At 46.1% G+C, this 27954-nt stretch overlaps 1 protein-coding gene across 3 annotated transcripts in view; it reads left to right on the top strand.

Annotated features, from left to right (window-relative positions):
* Positions 1-23152, top strand: part of LOC101595557 (nuclear body protein SP140) — a 59281-nt gene extending 36129 nt beyond the window's left edge. For all 3 annotated transcript variants that reach the window (XM_045148548.1, XM_045148549.1, XM_045148547.1), the window contains 9 exons: positions 6051-6131; positions 9714-9824; positions 12975-13117; positions 14732-14779; positions 17339-17454; positions 18705-18810; positions 19943-20023; positions 20223-20366; positions 22325-23152. In XM_045148548.1, the coding sequence (XP_045004483.1) occupies positions 6051-6131; positions 9714-9824; positions 12975-13117; positions 14732-14779; positions 17339-17454; positions 18705-18810; positions 19943-20023; positions 20223-20366; positions 22325-22423 (929 nt within the window). In that variant the 3' untranslated portion in view covers positions 22424-23152. The remainder of the gene's footprint in view (positions 1-6050; positions 6132-9713; positions 9825-12974; positions 13118-14731; positions 14780-17338; positions 17455-18704; positions 18811-19942; positions 20024-20222; positions 20367-22324) is intronic.
* Positions 23153-27954: the final 4802 nt, after the last annotated feature.

Raw genomic sequence — 27954 nt, 5'->3', positions numbered from 1 at the left:
TTCTGTTCCACTGATCTACATGTCTGTTTTTGTGCCAGTACCATGCTGTTTTTGTTACTATGGCTCTGTAGTATAGGTTAAAATCAGGTATGGTGATACCACCAGCCTCTTTTTTGTTGCTCAGTATTATTTTAGATATTCGAGGTTTTTTGTGATTCCAAATGAATTTTTGGATTGTTTTTTCTATTTCCATGAAGAAAGCCTTTGGAATTTTGATAGGGATTGCATTAAATGTGTAGATTGCTTTAGGTAAGATTGCCATTTTCACGATATTGATTCTTCCAAGCCAGGAACAAGGGATGTTTCTCCACTTTCTAGTGTCTTCTGCAATTTCTCGCTTGAGTGTTTTAAAGTTCTCATTGTATAGATTCTTTACTTCCTTGGTTAGGTTTATTCCAAGGTATTTTTTTTTTTTGATGCAATTGTGAATGGGAGTGATTCTCTGATTTCATCCTCTGTGTGTTTGTTGTTAGCATATATGAAGGCTACTGATTTTTGTGTATTTATTTTGTATCCTGCTACATTGCTGTAGGTTTTGATCAGCTCTAACAGCTTGCTAGTAGAGTCTTTAGGGTCCTTTATGTATACAATCATGTCATCTGCAAATAATGATAACTTGATCTCTTCCTTTCCAATTTGTATCCCTTTTATGTGTGTCTCTTGCCTTATTGCTATGGCTAAGACTTCCAAAACTATATTAAATAGAAGTGGGGACAGTGGACACCCTTGTCTTGTTCCTGATTTTAGTGGAAAAGCTTCCAGTTTTTCCCCATTTAGTAATATGTTGGCTGTAGGCTTGTCATAAATAGCCTTTATTATATTGAGATATGTTCCTTCTATTCCCAGTCTCTGTAGGACTTTTATCATGAAGGGATGTTGGATTTTGTCAAATGCTTTCTCTGCATCTAATGAGATGATCATGTGATTTTTGTCCTTCAACCCGTTTATGTAATGTATTACATTTATAGATTTGCGTATGTTGAACCATCCCTGCATCTCTGGGATAAAGCCTACTTGGTCAGGGTGAATGATCTTTTTGATATACTCTTGTATTCTGTTTGCCAATATTTTGTTGAGAATTTTTGCATCTATGTTCATGAGGGAGATTGGTCTGTAATTTTCTTTTTTTGTTCTATCTTTGCCTGGTTTTGGTATCAGGGTGATGCTGGCCTCATGGAAGGAGTTTGGTAGAATTCCTTCTTTTTCTATTTCCTGGAAAAGCTTAAGAAGCAATGGTGTTAGCTCTTCCTTAAAAGTCTGGTAAAATTCAGCAGTGAATCCATCCGGGCCTGGGCTTTTTTTAGTTGGGAGATTATTGATAACTGTTCGGATCTCCATGTTTGTTATAGGTCTATTTAAGTGATTAATCTCATTTTGATTTAATTTAGGTAGGTCATATAGATCAAGGAAATCATCCATTTCTTTCAGATTTTCATACTTTGTGGAGCATATGCTTTTATAGTATGTACCTATGATTTTTTGAATTTCTCTGGAATCTGTTGTGATGTTACCTTGTTCATCTCTGATTTTATTAATTTGTGTCTCTTCTCTCTTTCTTTTGGTCAGATTTGCTAAGGGCTTATCAATCTTGTTTATCCTTTCAAAGAACCAACTCTTTGTTTCATTAATTCTTTGGATTGTTCTTTTTGTTTCTATTTCATTAATTTCTGCCCTAATCTTTATTATTTCTTCCCGTCTACTAATTTGACTCTATAAATTTTTTGATTTCCTTTTTGATTTCTTCATTGACCCACTCATCATTTAGTAGTGTATTGTTTAGTTTCCATGGTTTTGTGTATGCTCTATAGCCTTTCTTGCTACTGATTTGTAGTTTAATTCCATTGTGGTCAGATAGAATGCAAGGAATTATTTCAATTTTCCTGAATTTGTTAAGATTTGCTTTGTGTCCTAATATATGGTCTATCTTCGAGAATGTTCCATGTGCTGCTGAAAAGAATGTGTATTCTGCAGCCTTTGGATGAAATGTCCTGTATATATCTGTTAGGTCCATTCCTTCTATGACCTCATTTAGTCCAGATGCCTCTCTGTTTATTCTTTCCCTGGATGACCTGTCAATTGATGAGAGTGGGGTGTTAAAGTCACCCACCACCACTGTGTTTGGTGTTATCTGTGACCTTAGTTCTAATAGTGTTTGTTTGACGAATTTGGGAGCCCCCATGTTAGGTGCATATATGTTTAGGATTGTAATGTCCTCCTGTTGGAGTGTGCCCTTAATCAATATAAAGTGACCTTCCTTATCTTTCTTGACTAACGTCGGACTAAAGTCTACCCTGTCTGATATTAGGATAGCAACCCCTGCTTGTTTTCTAGGCCCATTTGCTTGAAACACCGTCTTCCAACCTTTCACCCTAAGATAATGTCTATCCTTTGTAGAAAGGTGAGTTTCTTGGAGACAACAAATTGTAGGATCCTGCTTTTTAACCCAGTCTGCAAATCTATGTCTTTTCGTTGGGGCATTGAGACCGTTGATATTAAGAGATATTATTGAAAGGTGTGTATTTATGTTTGCCATTTTTGTGTGTGTGTGTGTGTGTGTGTGTGTTACTGGTTCTACCTGTGCTCTATTCTGTTAACTGGTATTTGAGTATAGCTTGTTTTTTCTAGGTTCCTTATATGTGTGCTTTTCCTTTTGTTCAGCATGGAGGATTCTATCAAGTATTTTCTGTAGAGCTGGTTTTGTCTTCAAATACTCCTTTAACCTGCTTTTGTCATGGAATGTCTTTATTTCTCCATCTATTTGAATGGATAACTTTGCAGGATAAAGTAACCTTGGTTGACAGTTGTTATCTTTCAGAACTTGGAATATATCACTCCAAGCCCTTCTGGCTTTAAAAGTTTGTGTTGAATAATCTGCTGTAATCCTGATGGGCTTGCCTTTGTAGGTAACTTGATTTTTCTCTCTAACTGCTTTCAATATTTTTTCTTTGGTTTGTGTGTTTGGAAGTTTGATTATAATATGGCGAGGGGAGGTTCTTTCTGGGTTTTGTTTGGCTGGGGTTCTAAAGGCTTCCTGTATCTGTATTGGCACCTCTTTCCCAATTTGGGGGAAATTTTCCTCTATGATTTTGTTGAAGATGCCTACTATGCCTCTGGAGTGGAGTTCTTCTCCTTCTACTATGCCCTGAATTCTTATATTGGATCTTTTCATAGTGTCCCGAATATCTTGAAATTCCCACTCATACTTTTCTATAAGTTTGTCTTTCTCTTTGTTGGACTGCATTAGGTCTGCCACCTGGTCTTCTAGCTTAGATATTCTGTCCTCTCCCTCATCCATCCTACTGGTGAGATTTTCTACCGAGTTTTTTATTTCATTAACTGTGGTCTTCATTGCTAGTAATTCTGACTGGTTTTTCTTTATTATTTCTATTTCCCTATTTATGTCTTGTATTGCCTTCTTTATTTCATTAAATTGGTGCCCTGCCTCTTCTTTGATTCCTTTGATTTCCTCTTTGATTTCCTCTTTGATTTCTTCTTTGATTGTTTTCATGTGTTCTTTGACCTCTTTGAACATATTTATAATTATTCTTTTGAACTCTTTCTTAGGCATTTCCTCTAACTCTTTCTCACTGGAGGACATTTCTGATGCATTAATACTTTTAGGTGGATTTATATCGTCTTGCTTTTTAGTGTTTCTTGTGTTATAATGTATATATTTTTGCATCTTGGATTAAGTTAATGCTTGGATTTTCTAGCTAGCTGTGTATTCTTAGCTGTATCAATTGATTTGATGTAATATATTTTCAGGGTAGGTCCTTAAGGTATTAGGTGTGGCTCTTAAGACTCTCAGAGTATCTACAAAGATGTTCTTATGGGTTGAGTTTCCCTGCTATAGGAGTATTCAAGCAGGCTGAGTGGAATAAAATACAGGTAGATTCTAAAATTTAGCTAAACACTGTACACATTCAATCAAAAACAGCTCCGAGTATGTATGCAAGAGTAGTTATTATAATGACCAGATCCTCTATCAACAAAGAGGTTTAGATTTCTGGTCTGTTGAGGGATCCAAGTCAGCTTGTGACCAAGTGAGACCCTTCCCTGGTGCAATCCCAGTTACCTTGGGTGATTTTGGTCTCAGTCAAGTTGCTGCCTGGGTCGTCGGGCTGCTGTTCTGATTTCTGGAGCTGGGCACTTGCTTTTCCTACGGGGTAAACCGAGCTGCTGCTGCTGCCTCTGCTGCTGCCGTAGCTGCCACCACTGGAGCCACCACCGCTGCTGAAGCTGCTGCTGCCGTGTCCACCGCTGCTGCTCCCCCCGAAGCCGCTGCCGCTCCTGGGTCCGCTGCTGCTGGGGCCGCTGGTACCGGTGCTGGAGCCGCTGAAGTTGCTGCCGAACTCTGCTCCTGCTTGGGTCCCGGGCCGCTGCTGTGTTCGCTGGAGCTGGGTTCAGGCGGCAGGGGAGGGGAGGGAGCCGCGCTGTTCTGCTTGTATCGTTTCTCCACGTGTGCTTTTACCTCGCGGTCTGCTCCTCCCTCCGTTGCTCGCTGCCGCTCTCCCCTCACGTTTCCCGAGTTGCGGAGAGCGCGGTGTGAGGGGAAAATCCTGCACCTGGCTTGTCCTGCGGTTCGAGCCGAGAGTCCGGCGGCTTTCTGCTGCGCCGCGGCTGCGGTGGTTGGCCGAGCTGCCGGAGCCACTTTTCCTGCCTGTGCAGGCTCTGGATGCTCTATAACTCTTCTACTTCTCCGCTGACGCCTCAATTTCCTATACGCCTCACTTTTTAGTAAAAGTGTGTATTTTGCTGAGTTTTTTTGGTCTTTTTCCCCCCTAGGTAGCTTTGGCGTGGTACCTACGCCGCCATCTTAACCAGAAGTCCGATGTTTATATTTTAACTGTGTTTTTAAAATATAGATGAATATATTAAAAATATTAAACATCGTTCAGCCTTTTTAATGAAAAAGTATTATTTTTAAAGTAATATATATGATTTATTCAGAAGTAATAATATATACACATTCTTTTAAAAGTAACGTATAGCTAGGAGGATATTTTTGAACCAGTTAACTACGGCTATTTCCAAATAGTGCTATTTCATACACGTGTATTGGCTGATGTGTACACTCTTGCTTGGATAGAACAAAGGACTGATTGCATCCATCTGATGAATGTATATTTTCCAAACAACATGATTCAGACTGAACTCAAAACATTTGCGTCTGTCTCCATGTGTAAACAAAGAAGAGATTTCATCTCAAAGTACAGTGAAGTCTACGTGCTGGCCTTCCACACAGTAGAAAGCACCCCCGCACCTGCGCCAGGCTCCCAGCATTGCCGTTCTTGTCTGAGTGTGTGGAGACGGGGCTCCAGAAGTGAACCCAGGATTCCTCGTGTTGTGGCTGTTTCCATGTCCACCTGTTATTTTCTTTTCTTTTTTCTTCCTTTCTTTCCTTTTTTTTTAAATTCTTTTTTTGTTGTTCATTTTTATGTATGTATGTATTTATTTATTTGAGAGCAACAGAGAGAGAAAGAAGCAGATAGAGAGAGAGAGAATGGGCGCGCCAGGGCCTCCAGCCACTGCAAATGAACTGCAGACACATGTGTGCGCCCTCTTGTGCATCAGGCTAATGTGAGTCCTGGGAAATTGAGCCTCGAACCCAGGGTTCTTGGGCTTCACAGGCAAATGCTTAACCACTAAGCCATCTCTCCAGCCCTATTTAGTTATTTTTTTTTTATTGACAACTTCCATAATTGTAAACAATATCCCATGGTAATTCCCTTCCTCCCACCACTTTCCCCCTTGAAACTCCACTCTCCATCATATTCCCTCCCCCTCTCAATCAGTCTCTCTTTTATTTTGATGTCATGATCTTTTCTCCTATTATGATGGTCTTGTGTAGGTAGTGTCAGGCTCTGTGAGGTCATGTGTATCCAGGCCATTTTATGTCTGGAGGAGCATGTTGTAAGGAGTCCTACCCTTCCTTTGGCTCTTACATTCTTTCTGCCACCTCTTCACCATGGACCCTGAGCCTCGGAAGGTGGGATTGAGATAGAGCTGTTGTTTTGCCAAACTCTACCTTTACTGGTGTCTCTCCCTAGATGACAGCAGAGCTGATGGCCGGGTGGTCGCCAGGAGAAAGACAGCGAAAAGGAACCTGCACGGCCCTACCCAGAGCAGGGGTAAGACACTCTCCCTTAGCCGGGAGCTGCAGACAGAGTTTTCTGAGGTTTGGGGAATCTAGTTCCTCTCAGCTTACCTGTCAATTTGAGAGCAGTGAAATCTAAAAGGCAACCCATTTGGAGCCAAGGTTGTAACTGTATTTATATCATAGATCTTATCTTCCCAGGTCCCTTTTTGCTTCCCTTTTGAATTATACCTATTTTTATGGAAATTCCTTTCTCTTATACATTGGCTTATTAAAATAGCCAGACTTGGTGAATTGTAAGCAGAAAGCAAATTTGTTCTCACCCAGCTCTTTTAAATCTTCTCTCCAGATGGATTTTCCCCTTATCTTGGCAGCGCCTGTAGCTTTTCAGTCCCATTTTAAAAACAATACCATTTGATTTCCAGAGCAGAATCCTTTCTGACACACTATTAGTCTTCACACTGGGCATGGTGCCATATGCTACACAGCAAGCCCCTGTCTCAAAAAAAAAAAAAAAAAAAAAAAAAGAAAGAAAGAAAAACAGTTTCTCTCAAAAAGCCCACATACTTGTCTTGGGTGTGCATTTCATATGACTCTGTCTAAAGACTTAATAAACTCACTAACTTTCCTTGCCTGAGTAGAGGTCTCTAAGGGGCCAGGAAGCTCCTCAGGCTGCTGATGTCTGTGTTAGAGTGTCTAGCACTCTGACAGAGTGAGAGCCCCACAGAATCAAGAAGTTAATGATGACAGAGGAACATGGTTCACTCCTATAAGTAAACATCTGATTTCCTGTGCTTTCATAGTTTCTCTAATTGCTTTTGGTGGCTGTGCTAACCACTGAAAACTGTGTTCCATTTAGTCAGTGTGTCTGAGGGAGAAACTTGAAACTTGGTGATGCACCTATCTCCAGACCACACTGGGGCCACCACAGTCCTACCTCCATCTACCTGGTAATTGTCCAGACTGGGAAGTGTTTCTGGCACATAACAGGTGTGACCTATAAGTGGTGAGCACACACCAAGGTGGCCAGAGTGGCCAGCTGTGCCCTCGCTTTTTCTTCCTTTGACTTGTCTCTTGCCTCAGTTTCCTCATACAAGGTCTCTTCAGTCCATCACTCTCTCTCTCTTTTAATCTAATTCATTTTTAATTTTAATTTTTTTACAACTTCCATACTTGTAGACAACAGACCATGGCAATTCCCTCCCTCCCCCCACCTTCCCCTTTGAAACTCCACTCTCCATCATATCCCCTCCCCTTCTCAGTCAGTCTCTCTTTTATTTTCATGTCATCATCTTTTCCTCCTATTATGATGGTCTTGTGTAGGTAGTGTCAGGCACTGTGAGGTCATGTGTATCCAGGCCATTTTGTGTCTGGAGGAGCACGTTGTAAGGAGTCCTACCCTTCCTTTGGCTCTTTCTTCTTTCTGCCACCTTTTCTGCAATTGACCCTGAGCCTTGGAAGGTGTGGTAGAGGTATTTCAGTGTTTAGCACTCCTCTGTCACTTCTCAGTACCATGGTGCCTTCTGAGTCATCCCAAGGTCACTGCCATCGGAAAAGAGAAGCTTCTCTAACCAAAAGTGAGAGTAGCATTGATACATGGATATGAACATTAAGAGAAGTGCCTGCTGGGAAGTTCGGTGAGCATAGCATATACATTTAGCCAGATTCCAGCAGACATGACGCCAGCAGACATTACACCCTTAGGGCTCATGAGTACCCCTGTTGTAGGTTTTCAGTATCAGGGATGTATTGGCCCATGGAGTGGGCCTCCAGTCCAATTAGAGAGTGGTTGGTTTCCCCCATAACAGACATTCTACTATTGTACCTGTTGACTCATTTGGCTTGGCTGGCCAAACTTAAGGCTTGCAGTGTCCACTGTTGAGTATCTTCACTGGTGATTTCTCTCTCTTCCATGGAACTGCATGCAGCATGGCTTTTCCCAGCTTTCTGTCAGCTGGTCTACATGGAAGAGGTTATCAGCTCAGTTCCAGCGGGATTTCTCAGTGACCTTGCTGCCCAAGTATGTGGAGTCTTCAGCAATAGGGTCTTCCCATCTATTCCTGGTGGGAAACCAAGGGCCTTGGCAATGGCCTGTAATGTTTGGGGGGTATCAGGGACCTCCCTGGCCAACAACTCACTGGAAGGTATCCCATTTCTGGCACTGAAAATATTCTAGTAACAATCTATGGCTTCTGAGTGTTCCATTGTCCAAAAACATAGGTTTCCATATGACTTAATTATATCTGCTTAGATTTTGATTAGCCCTCCCTCACCTTTCCTTTACTCACTCTCTTCCCCTGACCTCACCTGGGCCTTTTCACCCAGTCCAGTGCTCTCGATCTTCCACCTCACAACCTTAGTGCTGGCGACGTGGACACCTCTATAATGCTGGCTACTTCCAGGAAGGCCTATTTCTGGTTCCTAGTCCCTGCCTGTTGCAGTCCGGTTCGCATTGCTGGTAGAAATCACCCAACCAAGAGCAGCTTCTAGGAAAAAGAGGTTTATTTGGCTTACAGGCTCGAGGGGAAGCTCCATGATGGCAGGGGAAAACGATGGTATGAGCAGAGGGTGGACATCACCCCCTGGCCAACAGAAGATGGACCACAGCAACAGGAGGGTGTGCCAAACACTGGCATGGGGAAACTGGCTATAAAGCCCTTAAGCCCGCCCCCAACAATACACCCCCTCCAGGAGGCATTAATTCCCAAATATCCATCAGCTGGGAACCTAGCATTCAGAACACCTAAGTTTATGGGGGACACCTGAATCAAACCACCACACTGCCTAAGTTTCAGGTTATCTTAGACCTTCCTGCACTGCTCCCTCGGCTATGGAAGGGCTGGTACGAGGGAGAAATGAAGCAGAGCAGCAATGAGGGACAGCCGGAGGCCGAGTCTCATCCCGGCAGCCGCAGGCTATTCGTCACTTCCTGTCCCTGTTCCACCAGCCGTTGTTCGCATAGGAGACACGAGGACTGGGGGGTGGGTACCGGCTGCTGCCCATCACTCATGTGCCCTGAATGCTTGTCCCCAGCTGGTGGAATTAGAGCCTCCTGGAGGAGGGATGTTGCTGGGGGCAGGTTTATGTGTGTTAGAGCCAGCTTCCCCTTACAAGGGTTTGGCACACTCTCCTGTTGCTGTGGTCCACCTGATGTTGGCCAGGAGGTGATGTCCACCTTCTGCTCAGGCCATTTTCCCCTGCCGTCATGGAGCTTCTCCTTCTGTCTGTAAGCCAAAATAAGCCACTTCCACCCACGAACTGGCTGGCTGGGTGCTTTGTGTCAGCAACGAGAAGATGGCAGCAACTGTGACCATCCCTGGTTTTGTTTCTGCCACTGCTGACTGCGGTGAGATGGCCTGGCCAGAGAGCTTCTGCCACAGCTGTGACCGCAGGTGTATGTTTTATGGACATGTAAGGGTCAGGGGAGCTTAGTAGACCAAGGGTCAGGCTAGCTTCGTGAAACCAGATTTCTTTACTAACTGCTTCTGTTTTGTGTACATTTGAAGGGTGAAATTGGGATAGAGTGCAATGATGTCTCTATCATGCCACATGGAAGAAAGACTTAGCAGCTAGGGGACTGTGTGATAGTTTCCTAAGGGTCCTTCTGCCCTTACAGGAATGACCTCAGCAAGGCATGTGAGACAGACTGTGGATCTCAGTGCTGACGTACTTCCTGTGACATGTGGTGAGGTGAAGGGAATGTTACATAAGAAGAAACTGAGCGAAGGTAGGTTTCACGGTTTGTGTGACTTTGTAAGCACCTTCACCTGCTGAGCCATCTCTCCAGCCCAGTTTTCTTGGATTGGTAAGTGCTGTCTGAAACAATCAAGAGGACAGAGGGAACCACCAGTGCCAGTGACCCATCACTTAAGGAACCGGGCCTCGGTGTGGCTGGAGGGGAGAAGAGATCCCAGCCTGCTGCTTTCACACTTCAGGAAGTCATGTTATAGATGCTCACTCCCACACGAGCATATTCACAAGGATGCCCAGGGAACCAGAGAGAAGTGCAGGAACCTTTGAGTCATACAGGAGGCTTCCCTGCACTCTCTTGTCATATCTTCCATCTCCCCGGGTCATCACTGCCAACGCAGCGTGCTTGATGTGGTGAGATTACAGAATTTAGAACTAAGAAACCCGAGTTCTAATCTCAGTTCTGCTAAGAGTGATGGTTTCATTCTCAGTAAGGGGGGGGGGCACTTTTCTGATACTGAAAGTTCTCATTAAAAAGAGGAACAATAATTAAGAACTTGACTCATGGGATAGCTGTGAGAATTAATTTGCTTAAGTGATATGTTTTGTGATCATAGCTTCTAAAGCTTTGCAAAAATAGTCATGATCAGGCTAGAGAGATGGCTCAGTGGATAAGAGTACTTCCCATACAAACGTGAAGGCCAGAGACTGCCTGCGTTCAATTCCCTAGCACCCATGTAAACATCTGGGCATGGGACATCTTCAGAGGCCTGTGGGGAGTAGAGACAGGAGAATGACTGGGATTTGCAAGCACAGCAAGCACCAAAATCCGTGAGAGACTTGGTTTCAAGGAAACACATGGATGAGCAATGGAGGGGCACCCAGTGTTCTCCTCTGGCTTCTGCATGTGCATGGGGGACACGCATCTGCACACAAAACCATGCAATACACACAGCACACTACCTATATGCATACTCAAAATTAAAAATATATATATTATGATGAACTCCATCTCAGATCTCTCTTCATATGGGCCTTTGGATATAATTAATAGAAATGCTTGCATTATGACTTTCAAAAGCAGTTTTGTTGAGCTATAATTTGCGTATCATGCAACTCATCATTCAGAACATACAACTGAATGCAACTCATCATTCAGAATATAAAAATCTGTGGGGTTTTCTTTTTGGTACACTCATATGATTACACAGCCACCAGAGAAATTTAACGTTAATTTTTTTTATTTTTTGACCTAGCTAGGCATGGTGGCACATGCCTTTAATCCGAGCTCTCAGGAGGCAGAGGTAGGAGGATCACCATGAGTTCAAGGCCACCCTGAGACTGCATAGTGAATTTCAGGTCAGCCTGAGCTAAAGTGAGACCCTACCTCAAACAACCATATATATATATATATGTCCTCCACTAAAGAAAACCCCATGCCAATTAGTATCTGATGCCCTTTTATTTTCTTTCACCCTGCCACCCAGACCTATGTAATTGCTGACCAAATTTCTACTCTAAACTTTTCTTCTTGTAGACATTTCATACAAATGAAACCCTAAAGTATGTGCCACCTAAGACTGGCTTCTTTCATTAGTCCAAGTAATAGCATGTAAAACATGGTTTTTAAAGTATATATTACTTATTCATTTGCAAACAGAGAGAGAAGAAAGACAAAATTAGAATGGGCACACCAAGGCCTCCAGCTGCTGCAAACAAACTCCAGGTGCACGCACCACCTTGTGCATCTGCCTTTATGTGGATCCTGGGGAATCAAACTGGTCATTAAGCTTTGCAGGCAAGAACCTTAAAAGTTGAGTCATCTCTCCAGCCCAAAAACGTACTTTTAACTGTTTAATAACATAATTTTCAATTGTATGCACATGTTACATTTTTATTCATTTATCCATTTGGGCTGTTTCTATCTTTGGACTGTTATGGATACTACTGTATTGAGCATTTGTGCCCAGCACTTCTGTGAACATATGTTTCCAGTACTTTAGAATGAAATGGCTGAGCCATACGGTAATTCTATGTTTTAATTTATTAAGGAATCACCAAAATGCTTTCCAGAAGTGGCTGCACTGTTTCATGGTCCCACCAGCATTGTCTGAGAGCTCTAATTGCTGTTATTTCCCAGTTTAAAAAAAATCACCTCGTGGGTGTGAAGTGATAGTTCATTGTGGTTTTGTTTTGTGTTTCCCTAATGATAGAGATATTAAACATATGAAAATCATTTTTTTGTAATTTATATCTCTGCTGGAAAGTTCTTTTTCCAAGAGTGTCCCCATGGCAACAGGGCTGGGAAACTTCTGCGCAGTGATGCCGCTGAACTGATGGCAACGAACGGAAGGCTCACTGGTGCAGACCTCTTCAGCTGCTCTCAGCCTTCCCTCCCCACTCCCACCCTGAGGTCTCACTCTGACCTGAGGATTTTGCCTCTGCGCTGTTCCAGGGCCATCTGGAGACTCTGACCTTCTTGTAGCCCCCAGAATTCAACAGCATGTTAAAATCCTCTCATCTTTTGAAATTACTTGCTTTCCCTTTGGTAGTTGATCCTAAACTCTTCTTGTTGTTGTTGTTACTGTTTTGACCAGATCTGGTCTCACTCTGGCCCAGGCACTCACTCTGTAATCCCAGGCTGGCTCAAACTCATAGCGATCCTCCTACCTCAGCCTCCCGAGTGATGGGATTAAAAGCGTGTGCCACCATGCCTGGCCTCAACTGATTTTAAAAGGTCACTTTTCTTTTTAATTTTTATTTGAGAGCAACAGACACAGAGAGAAAGACAGATAGAGGGAGAGAGAGAGAATGGGCGAGCCAGGGCTTCCAGCCTCTGCAAACGAACTCCAGACGCGTGCGCCCCCTTGTGCATCTGGCTAACGTGGGACCTGGGGAACCGAGCCTCGAACCGGGGTCCTTAGGCTTCACAGGCAAGCGCTTAACCGCTAAGCCATCTCTCCAGCCCTAAAAGGTCACTTTTGATGGTAATTGTCATTTTCTTCATGCATGAAAACATCAAGGAAGTGTGCACACCTGTAGGAACTCCCTTTTGGGGAATTCCCTGCATGGCCTGATCCTCCCTCTATTGACTATTTGGTTGGCTATAGAGCCAGTATGGTGGGAAGCCACAAATCTGTGTCCCAGGGTCAACGTGGGTCCGGGATCCACTTGCTTTGTCTTACAGGAACCTCGGTGAAGTGTATTCAAAGTGAGAGTAAAGACTGGTTCACCCCAGCTGAATTTGAAACCCAAGGGGGCTATGGAAAATCGAAGAATTGGAAATTGAGTATTCGTTGCTACGGGTGGCCCCTGAAATCACTGATCAAGGTATGACTAAGGGCAGGAGATTTGCCCTTCCTTTTGCACCCTAGTGATAAGGTTACTATTTATTTATTCCATATTTGATGAAATATAGAGAGATCCCTGATGCTAGTGAGATTTTCCTCTCAGGAGGAAGCCACCCCACATTCATAGCCACAGCTGCACCATCAGTGCGGGCGCTGTTAAATGGACCCTGAAAGAGGGAGCAGTCATTCTGACTCGGCGTGCGCAGAGAGCTTTCCACGGCCAAACAGAAGACAGGCCAAGGAAGGCGTGTCAGTCAGAGCCGTGGCTGACCTAGCCGCGCAGACCTTGGGAAATGAGCTGGGTGCAGCACAGCACCATCCATCCATAGGGCTTGCTTGTGGCAGACCTGAATGCCAGACTCGTTAGCTCAAATTCCAACTCTAGACAACAGTGAATCCACGACTCCTTCACATTTTTATGATGAGGATGATGGGGTTGACCCCAAGGCCTTGTGTGTGCCAGTTGGACTTTACCTTTGAGCTAATTCAAGCCCTCTGAAACACTTTTTTTTTAATTTATTTTTTTATTGACTTCCATACTTGTAGACAATAGACCATAGCAATTCCCTCCCTCCCCCCACCTTCACCTTTGAAACTCCACTTTCCATCATATATATTCCCTCCCCTTCTCAGTCTCTCTTTTATTTTCATGTCATCATCTTTTCCTCCTATTATGAAGGTCTTGTGTAGGTAGTGTCAGGCACTGTGAGGTCATGGATATCAAGGCCATTTTATGTCTGGAGGAGCACGTTGTAAGGAGTCCTACCCTTCCTTTGGCTCTTACATTCTTTGTGCCACCTTTTCTGCAATGGACCCTGAGCTTTGGAAGGTGTGGTAGAGGTATTTCAGTGCTGAGCACTCCTCTATCACTTCTCAACATCATGGTGCCTTCTGGGTCATCTCAAGGTCACTGCCATCTGAAAACAGAAGGTTCTCTAACCAAATGTGAGAGTAGCATTAATATATGGGTATAAACATAAAGAGAAGTGCTTACCGGGCAGTTTGGTGAATATAGTGTATACATTTAGCCAGACAGCAGCAGACGTTACTGAAATACTTTTTAAAGCAACTGTGCGGCTTTGGAAGGACTTCACCATCTCTCTGTCCAGCAAATCTGTGCTGAGCCTAGAATACTTAGTAAATGCATCATCCCCGGGCTGTCCTAGCCCCTCAGTACTCTTTCCTTGTGTCCCCTGAGCCCACTGCTGAGCTTTGCTCCTCCACAGTTTTTTAGGCTAGCCCCCTCTGGTGTTTATGTTTGTACGCCCTGAACTGATCAGAATATCTGACACCCAGTAAGCAGGCAACGAGTGTGAGTCGGGCGGACAGCCCTTGTGTGGAAAACCAAGCTGGAGCAGCACAGGTGGGCGTGGAAAAGGAGAGCTGCTTGTGTGAGCGATTGCGGAGAGGGAGGGGAGCTCTGAGAACCTAGGGAAGAAACACCATTGGCCGAGGTCTGTGCTCTGCAGAGGACGAGAGTGCGACAGAGTCATACACCTTGGATCTGAACAGCCAGCGGGGCATGCAGGCAAAAACCAGGCTCACACCACGGGACTACAGATTAACCATATACTTGGTTCTTTTTATCTTGCAGAAAGGATATCTACATAAGCCTCCAAGAACACATGGCAGGAAAAGAAAGGTGATTATTATATAACTTTCTGTAAGTTCTATCATAAAACATCATATTTTATGGTATCTCAGTTAGGTAGTCATGATTAAAATTAAGTCCCCCTCCCACTCCTTCCTCTATTTCCTCCCTTCCTTCCTTCCTTCCTTCCTTCCTTCCTTCCTTCCTTCCTTCCTTCCTTCCTCCTTCCTTCCTTCCTTCCTTCCTTCCTTCCTTCCTTCCTTCCTTCCTTCCTTCCTTCCTTCTTTCTTTCTTTCTTTCTTTCTTTCTTTCTTTCTTTCTTTCTTTCTTTCTTTCTTTCTTTCTTTCTTGTTCAGGTAGGGTCTCACTCTAGCTCAGGATGACCTGGAATTTACTATGTAGTCTCAGGGTGGCCTGGAACTAATGGCAATCTGCTTACCTCTGCCTCCCAAGTGCTGCGATTAAAGGCATGCACCACCACGCCTGGCCAGTTGTTTTTTTTTTTTTTTTTAAATATTTATTTATTAGAGAGAGAGGGAATGGGGACACCAGGGCCTCTAGCTACTGCAAATGAACTCCAGATGCATGCACCATCATGTGCATCTGGCTTACATGGGTACTGGGAAATCAAACCTGGGTTCTTTTAAAAAAAATACCACATTTTAGTCAGATTTTTACAAAGGAGTGCAGAAAGGGGAAGGCTGGGAGGTGAGGGGAAATAAAATGGGGAGAAGAGAAGTAAGTGCCCACGTGGAGCCCAAAAGCCCATGTGGGCCACGTGTAGCTCAGTAGTTCATGAAAAAAGCTCCTGCCATGTGGGGAGCTTGAGCGAATAAAGAACCCCTGTGGAGAGTAATGGCCGGTGGTGGGGTGGGGGGCTCCTGGCTGGGCCTAGACAAAGTCCTCCCAGGCCCGGCCAAGGGAAAAATTCACCCACAGCTGGTGATCAGAGAGCGAGAGCCTGCCTTCCCTTGCAAAGGTATTTATAACCTCAGGGTGGTGGGCTGTCTTTTGGCCCAGGTGAACCAGAGGGGTAGCTGGTTGGTTAGGGCTAGGGGCTGTCTCAGGAAGAGATTAGCTCTGGCACCAAGTTGGGGGGGGGTGCTGAACTTGACCAACCACAATGTTTCAATCCTATGAAAGACTTCCCTCCCCGAGGGTCTTGATTGTTTGTGGAAAAACAGTTCTACAGAGCTAGGCAAAAGATAAGTCAGATCGTCTTGGATTTCTGGCAAGTGCAAAATTTCCTGCCCCTTTTACCTTCAGGGGTCCAGTCACAGTAAGTCTGCCTGCCCCTCCCCCCAATTTCCTCCTGTCATGAGCAGACACTCTAGCTGCTGCTAGAGGACAAGGGGCGATGAGGTCAGGTTGTTAACCGTTTCCTGCTGAATGGGGTACAAAATTGTTTGTGGCAGTTAGAATCTCTACCCGAGAGGGGAACTATCTAAAGGACCCCAAAAGTGTATTGATGGAGCACAGGAAGATAGTCTTGGAAGAGAATGCTGGGGAGAAAGAAGGAGTTCATGAGGAGTGAGCACACAGCAAACAGGTCACCTTCAGGGTTGTCCTTCTTGTGGACTTGTAGGCCTTGGGAAGCATTCGAGGAAGCCCAAAACCTGAGTCCTTAAGCTTCGCAGGCAAGTGCCTTAACTGCTAAGCCATCTGTCTAGCTATGAATATACATGTATTTGTATACTATATAGTCTATATGTGTTAATCTCCTTATAATTTCTCTATAAATTGTATTCGTTTTTAATAACTGAAAGTTACTCTATAACATTTGTATGCTATATTATCAATATTTAACTTCTCCAAATAAAATTGAAATTTGACTGGAGGACCCACATGTTAGGCTGGTGAGAAATGTAGCTCCTATTGACCTGGGGGCATTTCTCCTTTTATAGAACAAAGGTCCAGCTCTTTTATGCACCCAGAAAATGAGGGTAGTGACTTATCTTTGACACTATGTGGTTGCACAACTGCACTCCTTGGACATTAGAGATGGCATCGCCATTCTCCACATGCCCATTTTGCTGAATCACGGGGGAGCGTCTTCCATCAGGTTCCGATTGCCAGAGTTTTTGGTTTTCCTTGTATTCATCTGCTGATCATCTGAACCCAAGTCCTTCCATCCCAGACGCACTGCCGCAGGCCCTGGGCCTCTAGGCACTAAACCCTTAGTCTAAGAGCTTCTCAGTAGAGCTTCAACTCATGGAGTGCTTGTTCACAAAACTATAAGATGCAGTGATTTCCCAGTTTATTCCAGCCAATTAAATTCATAGTGGATCATTCTCTGATGAGTCAATTTAGTCACAGTTGCATAGGCAAATTAATATACTTTATTTCAGAATCAGGTTATATCTATAAGATAATAAGATTATTCAGATTCCTATAAAATAATCATCTTGTTTTGTTGGTTTTATACAGATGATTTTTTTTTCTGGTCTGACACCTGGTCCCTTTCTTCTGAATTTCACTGAGAACTAGAATGTCTTGTTCTGAGATCTGTGCTCCATGCTGATCCTTAATCTTCTAGGGAGAAAGACCCATGCGGATTCATGCATGTGAGGTCACAGATCCTGATGATGTGAACCTTGTTTTCCTTTGTAGCCGAGAAATTCAGACGTATGTGAGGTGTGCCGGAACGGAGGGCTGCTGTTCTGCTGCGACACTTGCTTCCGGGCCTTTCATGAGACGTGTCACATCCCAGCGGTGGACGCTGAAATGTAAGGGCGATGTGGTCCTCCCTCTGTCCAGGCCCCGTCCTCCTGCCGTGTGCACGCCCTTCCCCTCCCGGCCCCCGTAGACTCACTACTTCTGCCTGGAGAGGGAAGGGGAAAGGGCCCTCAGTGTCCAGCAGTGAGATCCAGAGAGCTGTCTGAAGATGCCGTCAGCAAGAGGCTAATGTCCCTTGTGCTGTCAGAGACATCGCCTCTGGGACGTCAGGGCCGTGACTGGAGCGCTTTGCATACTGTCACTGTCCTTTTCTCAAGGGCTTGCAGCAGCACCTCGCAGCCAAGGGGCTGGGGATAGGAAATGCTAGCTGTCTTTCTTCCGTTGGGGTGCGAGGGTAAGAAGCTCACAGTGGAGAAGACAGCTACATGTCTGATGCAAGTGAGCAACCTTTGATGCCCAGGTTGGGGGTGATAACAGGGAGTAGGGGAAAAAACCTGCAGCAGGCTGGTCAGTGTCCTTGAGCTTACCTCCTACCCACCCCCTTTCTCCTTTCCTTGTAACCCTGTCCTGCCCAGACATGGAAGTGAGCAATCATATTATGCTCAGCATTCCTGCATATTCTTTTTTTTAGAGAGAGAGAATTGGCACACCAGGGCCTCAGCCATTGCAATCAAACTTTAGGCACTTGCGCCACCTAGTGGGCATGTGTGACCTTGTGCTTGCTTTGCCTTGGTGTGTCTGGCTTAGGTGAGATCTGGAGAGTCAAACCTGGTTCCTTTGGCTTTGCAGGCCTTAACTGCTAAGCCATCTCTCCAACCCTACTGTGTATTCTTTACAATGAAAATGTGTTGTAAAACCTTGAATCGGAGCTCGAATTCTTTGGAAGTTTACTTGGCCCAAGTATTAGCCAGCTAATAGAGCTGTTTCCTTGTGATCTCAGGGCCTTGGCCTTGGCTTTCCCCTACTTCACAGAAGGAAACATGACTGCTTCCCACATTGCACCAGGTTGAAAGGGGCCAATGAAGGCCCAAGGCCCCCAGGGGTTAAAGTGTATTTTAGCACGCTAGGTTGTGATAGCCTTAACCTCACGTGCCACCGCTCACTGGCGCACTTGCCGACACCAGTGACGAGAGACGCTGCCAGCCCCAGGTCCTCCGTGAGGCCCTCAGACGGTCCAGGCAGTCTAGGACACGCTCGCCGCAGAGGCCGTCAGCCCTTCCTGGAAGGACGGCTGAAGGCATAGGAACGGGCTGTGTCCAAGGGCCTTGCCCTCGGGCTCAGCTTGAGCTCTTCCTCCCAGGACGCCGTGGAGCTGCATCTTCTGCAGGACGAGCTCCTTAGCAAGCCCACAGAGTCATCCAGAAGCGGAGATACTGGAGCGGCAGATGCAGTCCAACGAACAGCTGGTGAGTCACCATGAACCTTAAACCTTCTTTATCTTCCATTGAGAAACTACGAACAGGCTTATGTTAGCATCTCAGCTCCTTACCCACCTCATTTCTCCCCTACTACGTGGCCGTGCTGAGACCTGGGACAGCCCCCTGGCATGGAAATTGAGCCTACCTCTGGGCTCAAGCCCACATCTCCACGAGGCCCTCTCCTCACTGGGCAGTTATCCTACCTGCAAGGGCAAGGACAGAAAAGCCCCCAGACACCCCTCGGCCACTCTCTTCTTGCCCTTCCTAAAAGTAAGGCGCATGCTCTCTGTCTCTCCCTGTCTCAGCCTCCCATCCTGTCTTCCAATGTGCACCTTTTCCCCCTGTCCCTGTCCTGCTGTTGTAGCCCATGCTCTCTTCTTCCTCTCCTCTGCATCTCTAGTTTTCTCTTTCCTTACTTCTATACTTCAACCTCCTCTCCCAGCCACCCACCCACACCCTCTCCAGCAGCGCCCCATGCACAGAAGTCTAAATTTGCTCTTGCCATTAATTCACCCAAGGTCTTCCGTAAAGCCAGGGATCTCTGCCTCAGGATGCTGCTGGACCCATGGGAGACTCTCCAGGTTCCTCACCCTTCCCCCTTTCCTAAAGCCCCTGCTGCGAGCCACTAGAAATTGCACTCTTTACATCCTAAAAGAATCTATCAATAATAACAGCTTGAGGGGCTGGAGAGATGGCTTTAGCAGTTAAGACGTTTGCCTGTGAAGCCCAAGGACCCAAGTTTGATTTTCCAGGTCCCACGTTAGCCAGATGCACAGGGGGCGCATATGTCTGGAGTTTGTTTGCAGTGGCTGGAGGCCCTGATGAGCCCATTTTCACTCCCTCTCTCCCTCTCTCTATCACTAATAAATGAAATCTTTTAAAATGTCTTAAATAACAGCTTGAGGTAGGGGGTAAAGTATCTCTGCTCTCCCAAGCCACGCTTGCATCATACTGGCACCATATCACAAGCCATCTGCAGAAAGGTGACTCATTCACTATGAGCCTGTTTCCAAAAGCCACACAGGGAGGAGAAAGTGCCACGAAGTGGGTGTGAGTTGTCATGTGCCCGAATGTGCGTATGGGTTCCTTCTTTCTAATTGACAGTCTCCTTCTCTTGCAGAAATGCGAACTCCTCCTCTTAAGGGTCTATTGCTTCCCGGAAAGCTCATTTTTTACCAAAATTCCCTATTATTACTATGACGTAAGTAATGGTTGTGAACTGTCATGTCAGGCTGCCATGATGTCGCATGATGCTGAAATGGGTGCTTGCGAGATTGGTGATCCTAACGCCCCCCCCCCCCCATCCTGGGAGCACAAGCTCTGTTGAATGTGATGGCAATCTGTGGGCAGCAAACACTGAGCTGCGCTAGCCTCTCTCCCGTCGGCCTTCTTTTCGCCAGAAGGAGGGGATGCCTCCGGGCGTGGAGAGACCCATGTGGTTGAATAAGATCAAGAAGAAGCTGAGCGGGCAGGCTTACTCTCACGTGGGGAAGCTCGTGCAGGACGTGCGGCTCGTCTTTCAAAACCACAGGGCCTCCTTCAAGGTAAGCGGCTCCCCTGCGAACATCTCCTGTTCCTCCCACAGGCTGTTCTGCTCATATTTTCTGATACCTGGAAAATTTAATCTCCCCCAGGAAAATTTCACCTCCCCCATTTTTTTTTTTTTTTTGTATTTTCAAGATAGGGTCTCCTTCTAGCCCAGGCTGACCTGAAACTCACTATCTAGTCTCAGAGTGACCTTGAACTCATGGCGATCCTCTTACCTCTGCCTCCCAAGTGCTGGGATTAAAGGCGTGCGCCACCACGCCTGGCTTCCATCTTTCTTTTTTAAAAAAATATTTTAATTTAATTAATTAATTTATTTGACAGAGAAAGAGGGAGATAAAGACAGACAGACAGAGAAAGACGGGGGTGGGGGGAGAATGTGTGTGCCAGGGCTTCCAACCACTGCAAAGAACTCCAGATGCTTGCACCCCCTTGTGTATCTGGCTAATGGGGGTCCTGGGGAATTGAACCTGGGTCCTTTGGCTTTGCAGGCAAACGCCTTAACGGCTAAGCCATCCCCCCCCAGTCTTTCTGTAATAACACTGAATGAGCAAGCATCTGGAAAGTAAGGGGCAGGCATGACGGTGCATGCCTAAAACCGCAGTAAGCAGGAGGCTGAGGAAGGAGGATTCCCTCTGGTTTAAGGACAGCCTTGGCTAGTATATGAGACCTTATCTACAAACAAACAAACAAACAATTATGGAATGAAGTGATGTTTAAATATATTTTAGTTATTTATTTGAGAGGGAGAAGGAGAGAGAGAAAAAGAGAAAATGGGCACACCAGGGCCTGCAGCCACTGCAAATGAACTCCAAGGTGCATGTGCCCCCTTCTGCATCTTACGTGAGTCCTGGACAATTGAACAGGGATTCTTTGGCTTTGTAGGCAAGTGCCTTAACCGCTAAGCCATCCCTCCAGCCCAGACTTTTTAAAATTTATTTTTGTTTATTTTTACTTATTTGAAAGTGAAAGAGAGAGAAAGAGGCAGATGGAGAGAGAGAGAGAATGGGCACGCCAGGGCTTCCAGCCACTGCAAATGAACTCCAGACACATGCGCCCCCTTGTGCATCTGGCTAACGTGGGTCCTGGGGAATTGAGCCTCAAACCTGGGTCCTTAGGCTTCACAGACAAGCGCTTAACCGCTAAGCCATCTCTCCAGCCTTTTTTGTTTATTTTTATTTATTTACTTGAGAGCAACAGAGAGAAAGAGAAAGAGGCAGATATATACAGAGAATGGGTGCGCCAGGGCCTCCAGCCACTGCAAATGAACTCCAGATGTATGTACCCCCTTGTGCATCTGGCTAACATGGGTCCTGGGGAATTGAGCCTCAAACTGGGGTCCTTAGGCTTCACAGACAAACCATCTGTCCAGCCTGCAGATTTTTTATTTATTTATTTATTTTTTACTTTACTGAGCCAGAAGGTGTGTCCCTGTCATTAGAAAAGGCCCCTAGGTTCCAGAGCTGATTTCCCTCCTCTCTTACAGGAGCACACAGAACAACCAAGGCCTATACCTTCCTGTGCATATTAAAGTCATTTTCTGCTTCTTATCTTCTCAGAAATAAGACAGCCCAAGTTCCTTTACATGTGAATGAACCATGTACTTAACAGGGACCATCAGAAGTGACAAGAAGGAAGAGGAGTTATTTCCAACTTCACAAACTTCTATTTGATTTGCTCAAAGTACATAAAGTACTTTCTTAGCTTTTACTAAAATAAACAACCGAAGGCAAATCAATTATGGTCCCCAAGTATGGACATGATTTCACACTGCTGCCTGGTTAGTAAGAAATAATCATGATCAGAGGACTCAGAAGTTCCTCTTAGCCATGTGAGTTTGTTTTCAAGCTCAATCAGGTTGTGTAACTTGGGAAGAGTCCTGCTCATTCTCAATTGCAAGGGAACGGATGACACATATAATGAGAATTGTGATTTTTTATCTTCATTTTTTCTCCAGGATCTTATGTTTGGCCAAATGGGACTTAGACTGGAGGCTGAATTTGAGAAAATTTTCAAGGAAGTGTTTGCTATCGAGGGAACAAATGAAAACAGTTGACCGGTGTCATGGATGCTACTGGTATCATGGTATAATCTCCTTTCTGGCCAGGTCTTCCCATTGCCAGCAGCAGTGAGGGTTGCATGTTGACTGATTCCCAAAGGATTGCTCTGAACTAGGAGCTGCCTTAGGGTCCATCTCCTTGCCTCCAGCTGGAACCTAGGATGTGATGGGAGTCTGACACTATGCTCTCCCTGGAACCAGCCTGAACCAGTCTGTCGCCAGCTGGCTTAGTTTCCCCTACCACACTTACTGTGTTGTTTCCATTGTCCCCTTCTCTTGAGAACATTCCACAATACCCATGGGCTTCCAAGACTACCGTTGGTGGCTCATGCCTGTAATTCCGGTACTTGGGAAGCTGAAGCAGGAGGATTACAGCTTGAAATTTTGAGGCTGAGTTTGTGATCCTGCCTCAATACAAACAAATGAACAAACAACCCAAGAAATGTGTGAAAACCAAAAGAAGACTTGAACTCAGACTCTGCTGGAGGGGAACCCACTCTAAGTTAATGGTCCTAGAAATTTACTCCCAGGATGGGATTCTAGAGTTGGGCACAGTCTGGCCGAATGGAGACCAGCACAATACCAGTAGTAGCTAGGGTGTCATACCAGTGCACTTGCCAAACTTACACCTGCAGAGAAGGTGATACGGAATGTATGAGCCATGCGTGTACTGGTTGTGGGGGAGAAAAGGAAACAATAAAAATGGTGCTTGGTGGCTATTGTTAAGTGTTGCTAATACATCGGTAAGAGTTGCTGATAGGTTTAGATCTTTACTCCCAAGGCTAAAGGAAAGAGACCCTCATACCTGTCACCGGAAGGCAGACAAGGAAGGCCTGTTTCAGCCCTGCAGAACCCCAGAAGACATTTCATTCTATGCTCAGGCAGTCTTTTATGCCAAAGTCAGAACCCTGGGACTCAGAATGAGGCTACTGAGGTAGATACCCAAGAGAACTCTGAACTTCAACCGCCCCTCAATCCCAAACCCACTGGGCCCATAATGAATCCTCCTGACCCTTATTGGAAGAAAGAACTACCCCTGACCCTTGCTTGAATAAAGACGAAGAAAGGGGGGTGGTAATACTGACATTGGGGCATGCTTTTGTGCCAGAGTTTAATCAGTATGGCAAGGGCCAATGCTACACCCCCGGTAGCCTGCACAGGCTTGAGAATAGCTTCAGTACACATTAAGTGAAGTAGAAGCAGAGACTCTGAAGCGACTCCGGGAGACTCCGGGCGCGGCTAGGCGGCATGTAGAAAGGCTCTACGTTCCAAGAAATCCGTCTGCTCTCAGAGGCCCGAGCTTAATGAGGAGCACACTACCAGAGGCACCAGCACCCTGGAGAGGCTCAGGGGTGGCTGTTCTCTGTAGGCTGGAAAGTAGGAACACTTTAGGAAGGGAACTGTTAGATCCCAAAACAACAGAGGTCAAGGAGCAGCATTTAACAGCAGCATTGTCAGAACAAGATGAAATTACCTGAATAATAGGCAATAAGGCCAGAATGATGGCTTGGGGCCTAGCCCACAGGTATCCATGGCAACAGCTAATAGGACATGGCATTCCTACAGAAAAGTAGGAATACTGCCTCATGTATATATAAAATAGTAATAGAGGGCTGGAGAGATCGCTTAGTGGTTAAGGCACTTGCCTGCAAAGCCCAAGGACCCAGGTTTGAGTCCCCAGGACCCACATAAGCCAAATATTCAAGGTGGCACATGCATCTGGAATTCATTTACAGTGTGCCTATTCTCTTCCTCTCTCTTTCTCTCTCTCTCTCATAAGTAAATAAAAATTAAAATATTTTTTAAAAAAATTAATAGAAACAGATGAGCTGAAGTCAGCCATGTGAAGGAGAAATCTAGATCCCTTGTCCAGTTTCAAACTTGAGCCAGCCAGTCCTCTGGGGGACTCAGCACCCATCAGTGAAAATGAGGGCTCGTCCTTGGTGGGAAGAATCTTGAAAGAGTACATATCAGTGATTCCTTCAGCTTGTCCCCCAAGGGACCTGTGGCCATCATGCGAGCCACACGCCAGGGGAAGGAACTTAAGATTCCTTCAACAAAGGCTATTGACACAGCATCTCAGTTGATGTTGATTCTTGGGAGGTCAAAGCACCATTACCGGAGGAGGTGGTGTAGGGATCGGATAATTAACACCCATGTCACAGTGGGTCCGCTGGATCTCCAGAACCACCCAGCCATCATTTCCCCACTTCCTGAATGTATCATCAGAACCCAGATAGCAATTAGCTGGACTGGCTCCTTAACCTATGAAATAACAAAGGCTATCTTGGAAAAGCCAGAGAACCTTGAAACTGAAGTTTCCCATGACAGCAGAAGCAATTATCATGTTCCAGGTCAATGACAGATTAATGTCACCTACAAAGACTTGAAGGAGCCAGGCTTTGTTGTCCCTGTTGTGATTCCATTTGATTCGGATGTCCACCATCTGCAAAAGCCAAGCGGTTCATGTCTTCTCAATGACGGCTTGAGACTTAACCACTAAGGAAGAGCCCTGACCGCAGTTGTCGTCCCACATTGGAATCTTTATTAAATATTAACCTAGCCGCCCATTAATGAAACGAAACAATATTTAACATACAGTTTTAAACTATCTGCCAGCAAGTCGTATGAAAGACGGGTGACAGCTGTGTGGCATAGTTGTTGGAATGAGGTATTCTCCATGAACTCGTGTTCTGAATGCTTGATCCTCAGCTGGTGACCATTTGGGAACTGGAACCTTGCTTGAGAAGTTGCATTTTTTTGGCGGGGCGGGCTTATGGGTATTATAGCCAGATTCCCCTTGCCAGTGTTTGGCACACTCTCCTGCTGCTGTTGTCCATCTGATGTTGCAGGAGGTGTGTCCACCCTCTGCTCTGTCACATTTTCCCCTGCCATCATGGAGCTCCCCCGCCAGTCTGTAAGCCAAACTGAGCCTTTCCTCCCACCGGCTGCCTTTGGTTGGGTCCTTTGTGTCAGCAATGCAAAGGTAAGTGCAGCGTTTGGATTGGACAACACGCTCTTGACACGTGTGGTCCTGGCCTAGGGCAAAGTGAATTCTGCTTTCTTTTACCATATAGCCTGTTGGGTTAATGCAATATACTTCCTCGGCCCTCTAGACTGATGAGTATGTTCACTGGATATGATGAGATGGGTGGAACTCACATGAGGCACTGCCAGGGGTAGGCCAGTGCTGCTTGGCCAAGAAATAGGAAAATTTCAAACCAGTCAGAGGTGAACGGAGCCAGGGGCTGTCCCGTGGAGACAAACACTGAGTGGTGACTCCCTCTGCTGTCCCGTGGAGGCAAACGCTGAGCAGTGACTCCATCCTCTGTCCCATGGAGGCAAACACTGGGTGGTGACTCCATCGTTCTAGAAGGGAAGGCGTCCATTCCACCCTACTGGACAGCTAAGGGGAAGGGAGGTGACTGAGCCTATCAGTCATATTTCATGGACTTAGAGAGGTGTGGGGTGTTGGCCACAGTGTTTCAGAGCCTGGCTGGGTTCTTGCCCTGCTGGTTGCGTGGAATTAGATTGGAGTTCCTGGAGTGTCTGCCACTCTCTCCTGAGCTGTGAGGTCAAGGTCCCATTGCTACTCCTCAGAGAACCAATGTGTACAGCTTGTCTGTGCTGGGAATGCATACTTTCCATCAGAGGAGGGGAGCTGGGGCTCTCTGGTTGTCCCCGTAATACATGCAGTTGGGGACATGGGCCCATGAGGCTTCTCAACATAGCTGAACCTAGAAACGGAAGCTGCCTTGATGTGCCCAGCTCTTCTGTCTCCTAGTTGTTTGAGCAGGGAAGCAGAGCAGAAGAGCTACAGCCTGAATCCCTTGGCCAGAAAAGGCTGCTCAAGTCAATCGCTAAAACAAGAACCAGATCCAGTGCCATCACACAAGCCTCCTTCGGCCAAGAAAAGAACCTTGGGCTCAGCCTCATCGCTTATGTCTCCTCTGTCTAGTGGGCTTGTTCTAACTCCATCTGAGAGTCTGGAATCATCCGTGTCTTCTCTCCAGGCATGTTATTTGCTTGCTCAGTTGCTTTGCAAAAACTGGTCCTGTCTGGAAGCCCCAGAGCAGAGAGATGTGTGGTTCTGACCGCGTGTCTCCTCTCCGTGGTGTGCTCCTCGCCTGCGGCGCCAGCTGTCTATGCAGGGCATGTGGACCCCTCGAGTGTGCAGCTCAGGGGGCTTGGAAACCTCCTGTAGAGTCCCTAGGATCGGGCTGCATGTGAGAGCCACCAGAACCTGTCACCAGGGAGGCCTGGCTCTGGTGATCTGGAGGAAGCTGCTACCCACGGGGCCCTTGCAGGCACAGCTTGTGACTCTGGGCGCTGTTCCAACACCAACCGCCTGAGGCAGAGTGAACCAGAGCAGGCCGGCTGTGGGCAGAAGTGAACTTAGAGGAGGGGTCAGGCCAGGACCAGCTTCTGTTGTCTTCTTGCCTGACCTTGAGGGCAGCCACAGCCTTGCTCTGGGAAGCTACACCTGGGAGGCTTTCTGGTCAGCACCACTGAACGAAACCCTAGGACAACAAGGCTTTCTGGGAGTGGTGAGGCTGGAAAGGGCAGAGAAGAGATAGCCGTAGAAATTTTCCTTGTCAAGTGCTTGATGCCTGGACACACAAAAGCCCATTTGAGCTGAGGGCCGAGCACCATAGACAAGGTATCTTGTGAGCCTAAGTACGAACACAACGCGTGCAACAAAGTCATCCCAGTTCTGAGCTAAGTGGAGCGTGTAGCCGGCTGCCAACCCAGTCAGGTCAGACTTAGGTGGGCCCTGGGTGCTGCAGAGCAATGTCCTCCATCCAGTGCCTTCTAGACCTTTCTGCAGTGCTTCTGTTCAGATCCCCTGGTTGGCAATGTTCCATCGGACACGAAACCACCTCTTCCTCTCCCTCTTCTCTCTCTCTCTCTCTCTCTCTCAAAATCATCTCAATTTCCCTATGAGCTCCATGGTGTGTTGGGCTGGAAAAGTCTACACCGATTCACACAGGGTCAGTGCGTTCCCTGTACAGATCCCCTGTAGTGACATAGCTGGAAATTAGGCTGTGGGGCGTTCAGAGAAGGAGGCGACCCCTCTGCAGTCTGACAGCTTTAATTGAATCTTTCAAGAACTGTCTGGAGGGCAGGTAGGCGAGGCCATCCTCTGTCCACAGCCTATGTCGGTTGCAGCTGCCCGAGACCACGTGGGGAGGGTCCAGGAGCCATGGCTGCCACCTCGGTAATTGCAGCTGTGGCCGTATCATGATAGAGTGGTGGCTCCTGGCTCTCCATGGACCTATAGCCACCCTCAGGGCCTCTGGGAATGGCTTTGATCACTAGAAGCCCGTGGACATGTCATCTCTGAGAAGTTCCTGCAAAGTCTTGCCTGTAGTTCTATACTGGAGCTGGCTGGTAGTTTCTCTTTGTGTTTATTCAGGAAATACCATTGTTCCTGGCTTCTTGCATTGAACCATCATGCCAATGACAAATGGTAAACTGAGGCCCCGCTGGCCCCAGCATCTAATGGATAAGGGTCCAACATCCAGTAC

The sequence above is a fragment of the Jaculus jaculus genome, chromosome 4 (genome assembly GCF_020740685.1).
Source record: "Jaculus jaculus isolate mJacJac1 chromosome 4, mJacJac1.mat.Y.cur, whole genome shotgun sequence".
In the NCBI taxonomy this organism is placed as follows: domain Eukaryota; kingdom Metazoa; phylum Chordata; class Mammalia; order Rodentia; family Dipodidae; genus Jaculus; species Jaculus jaculus.
This window is presented reverse-complemented; position numbering and strand designations above follow the sequence as displayed.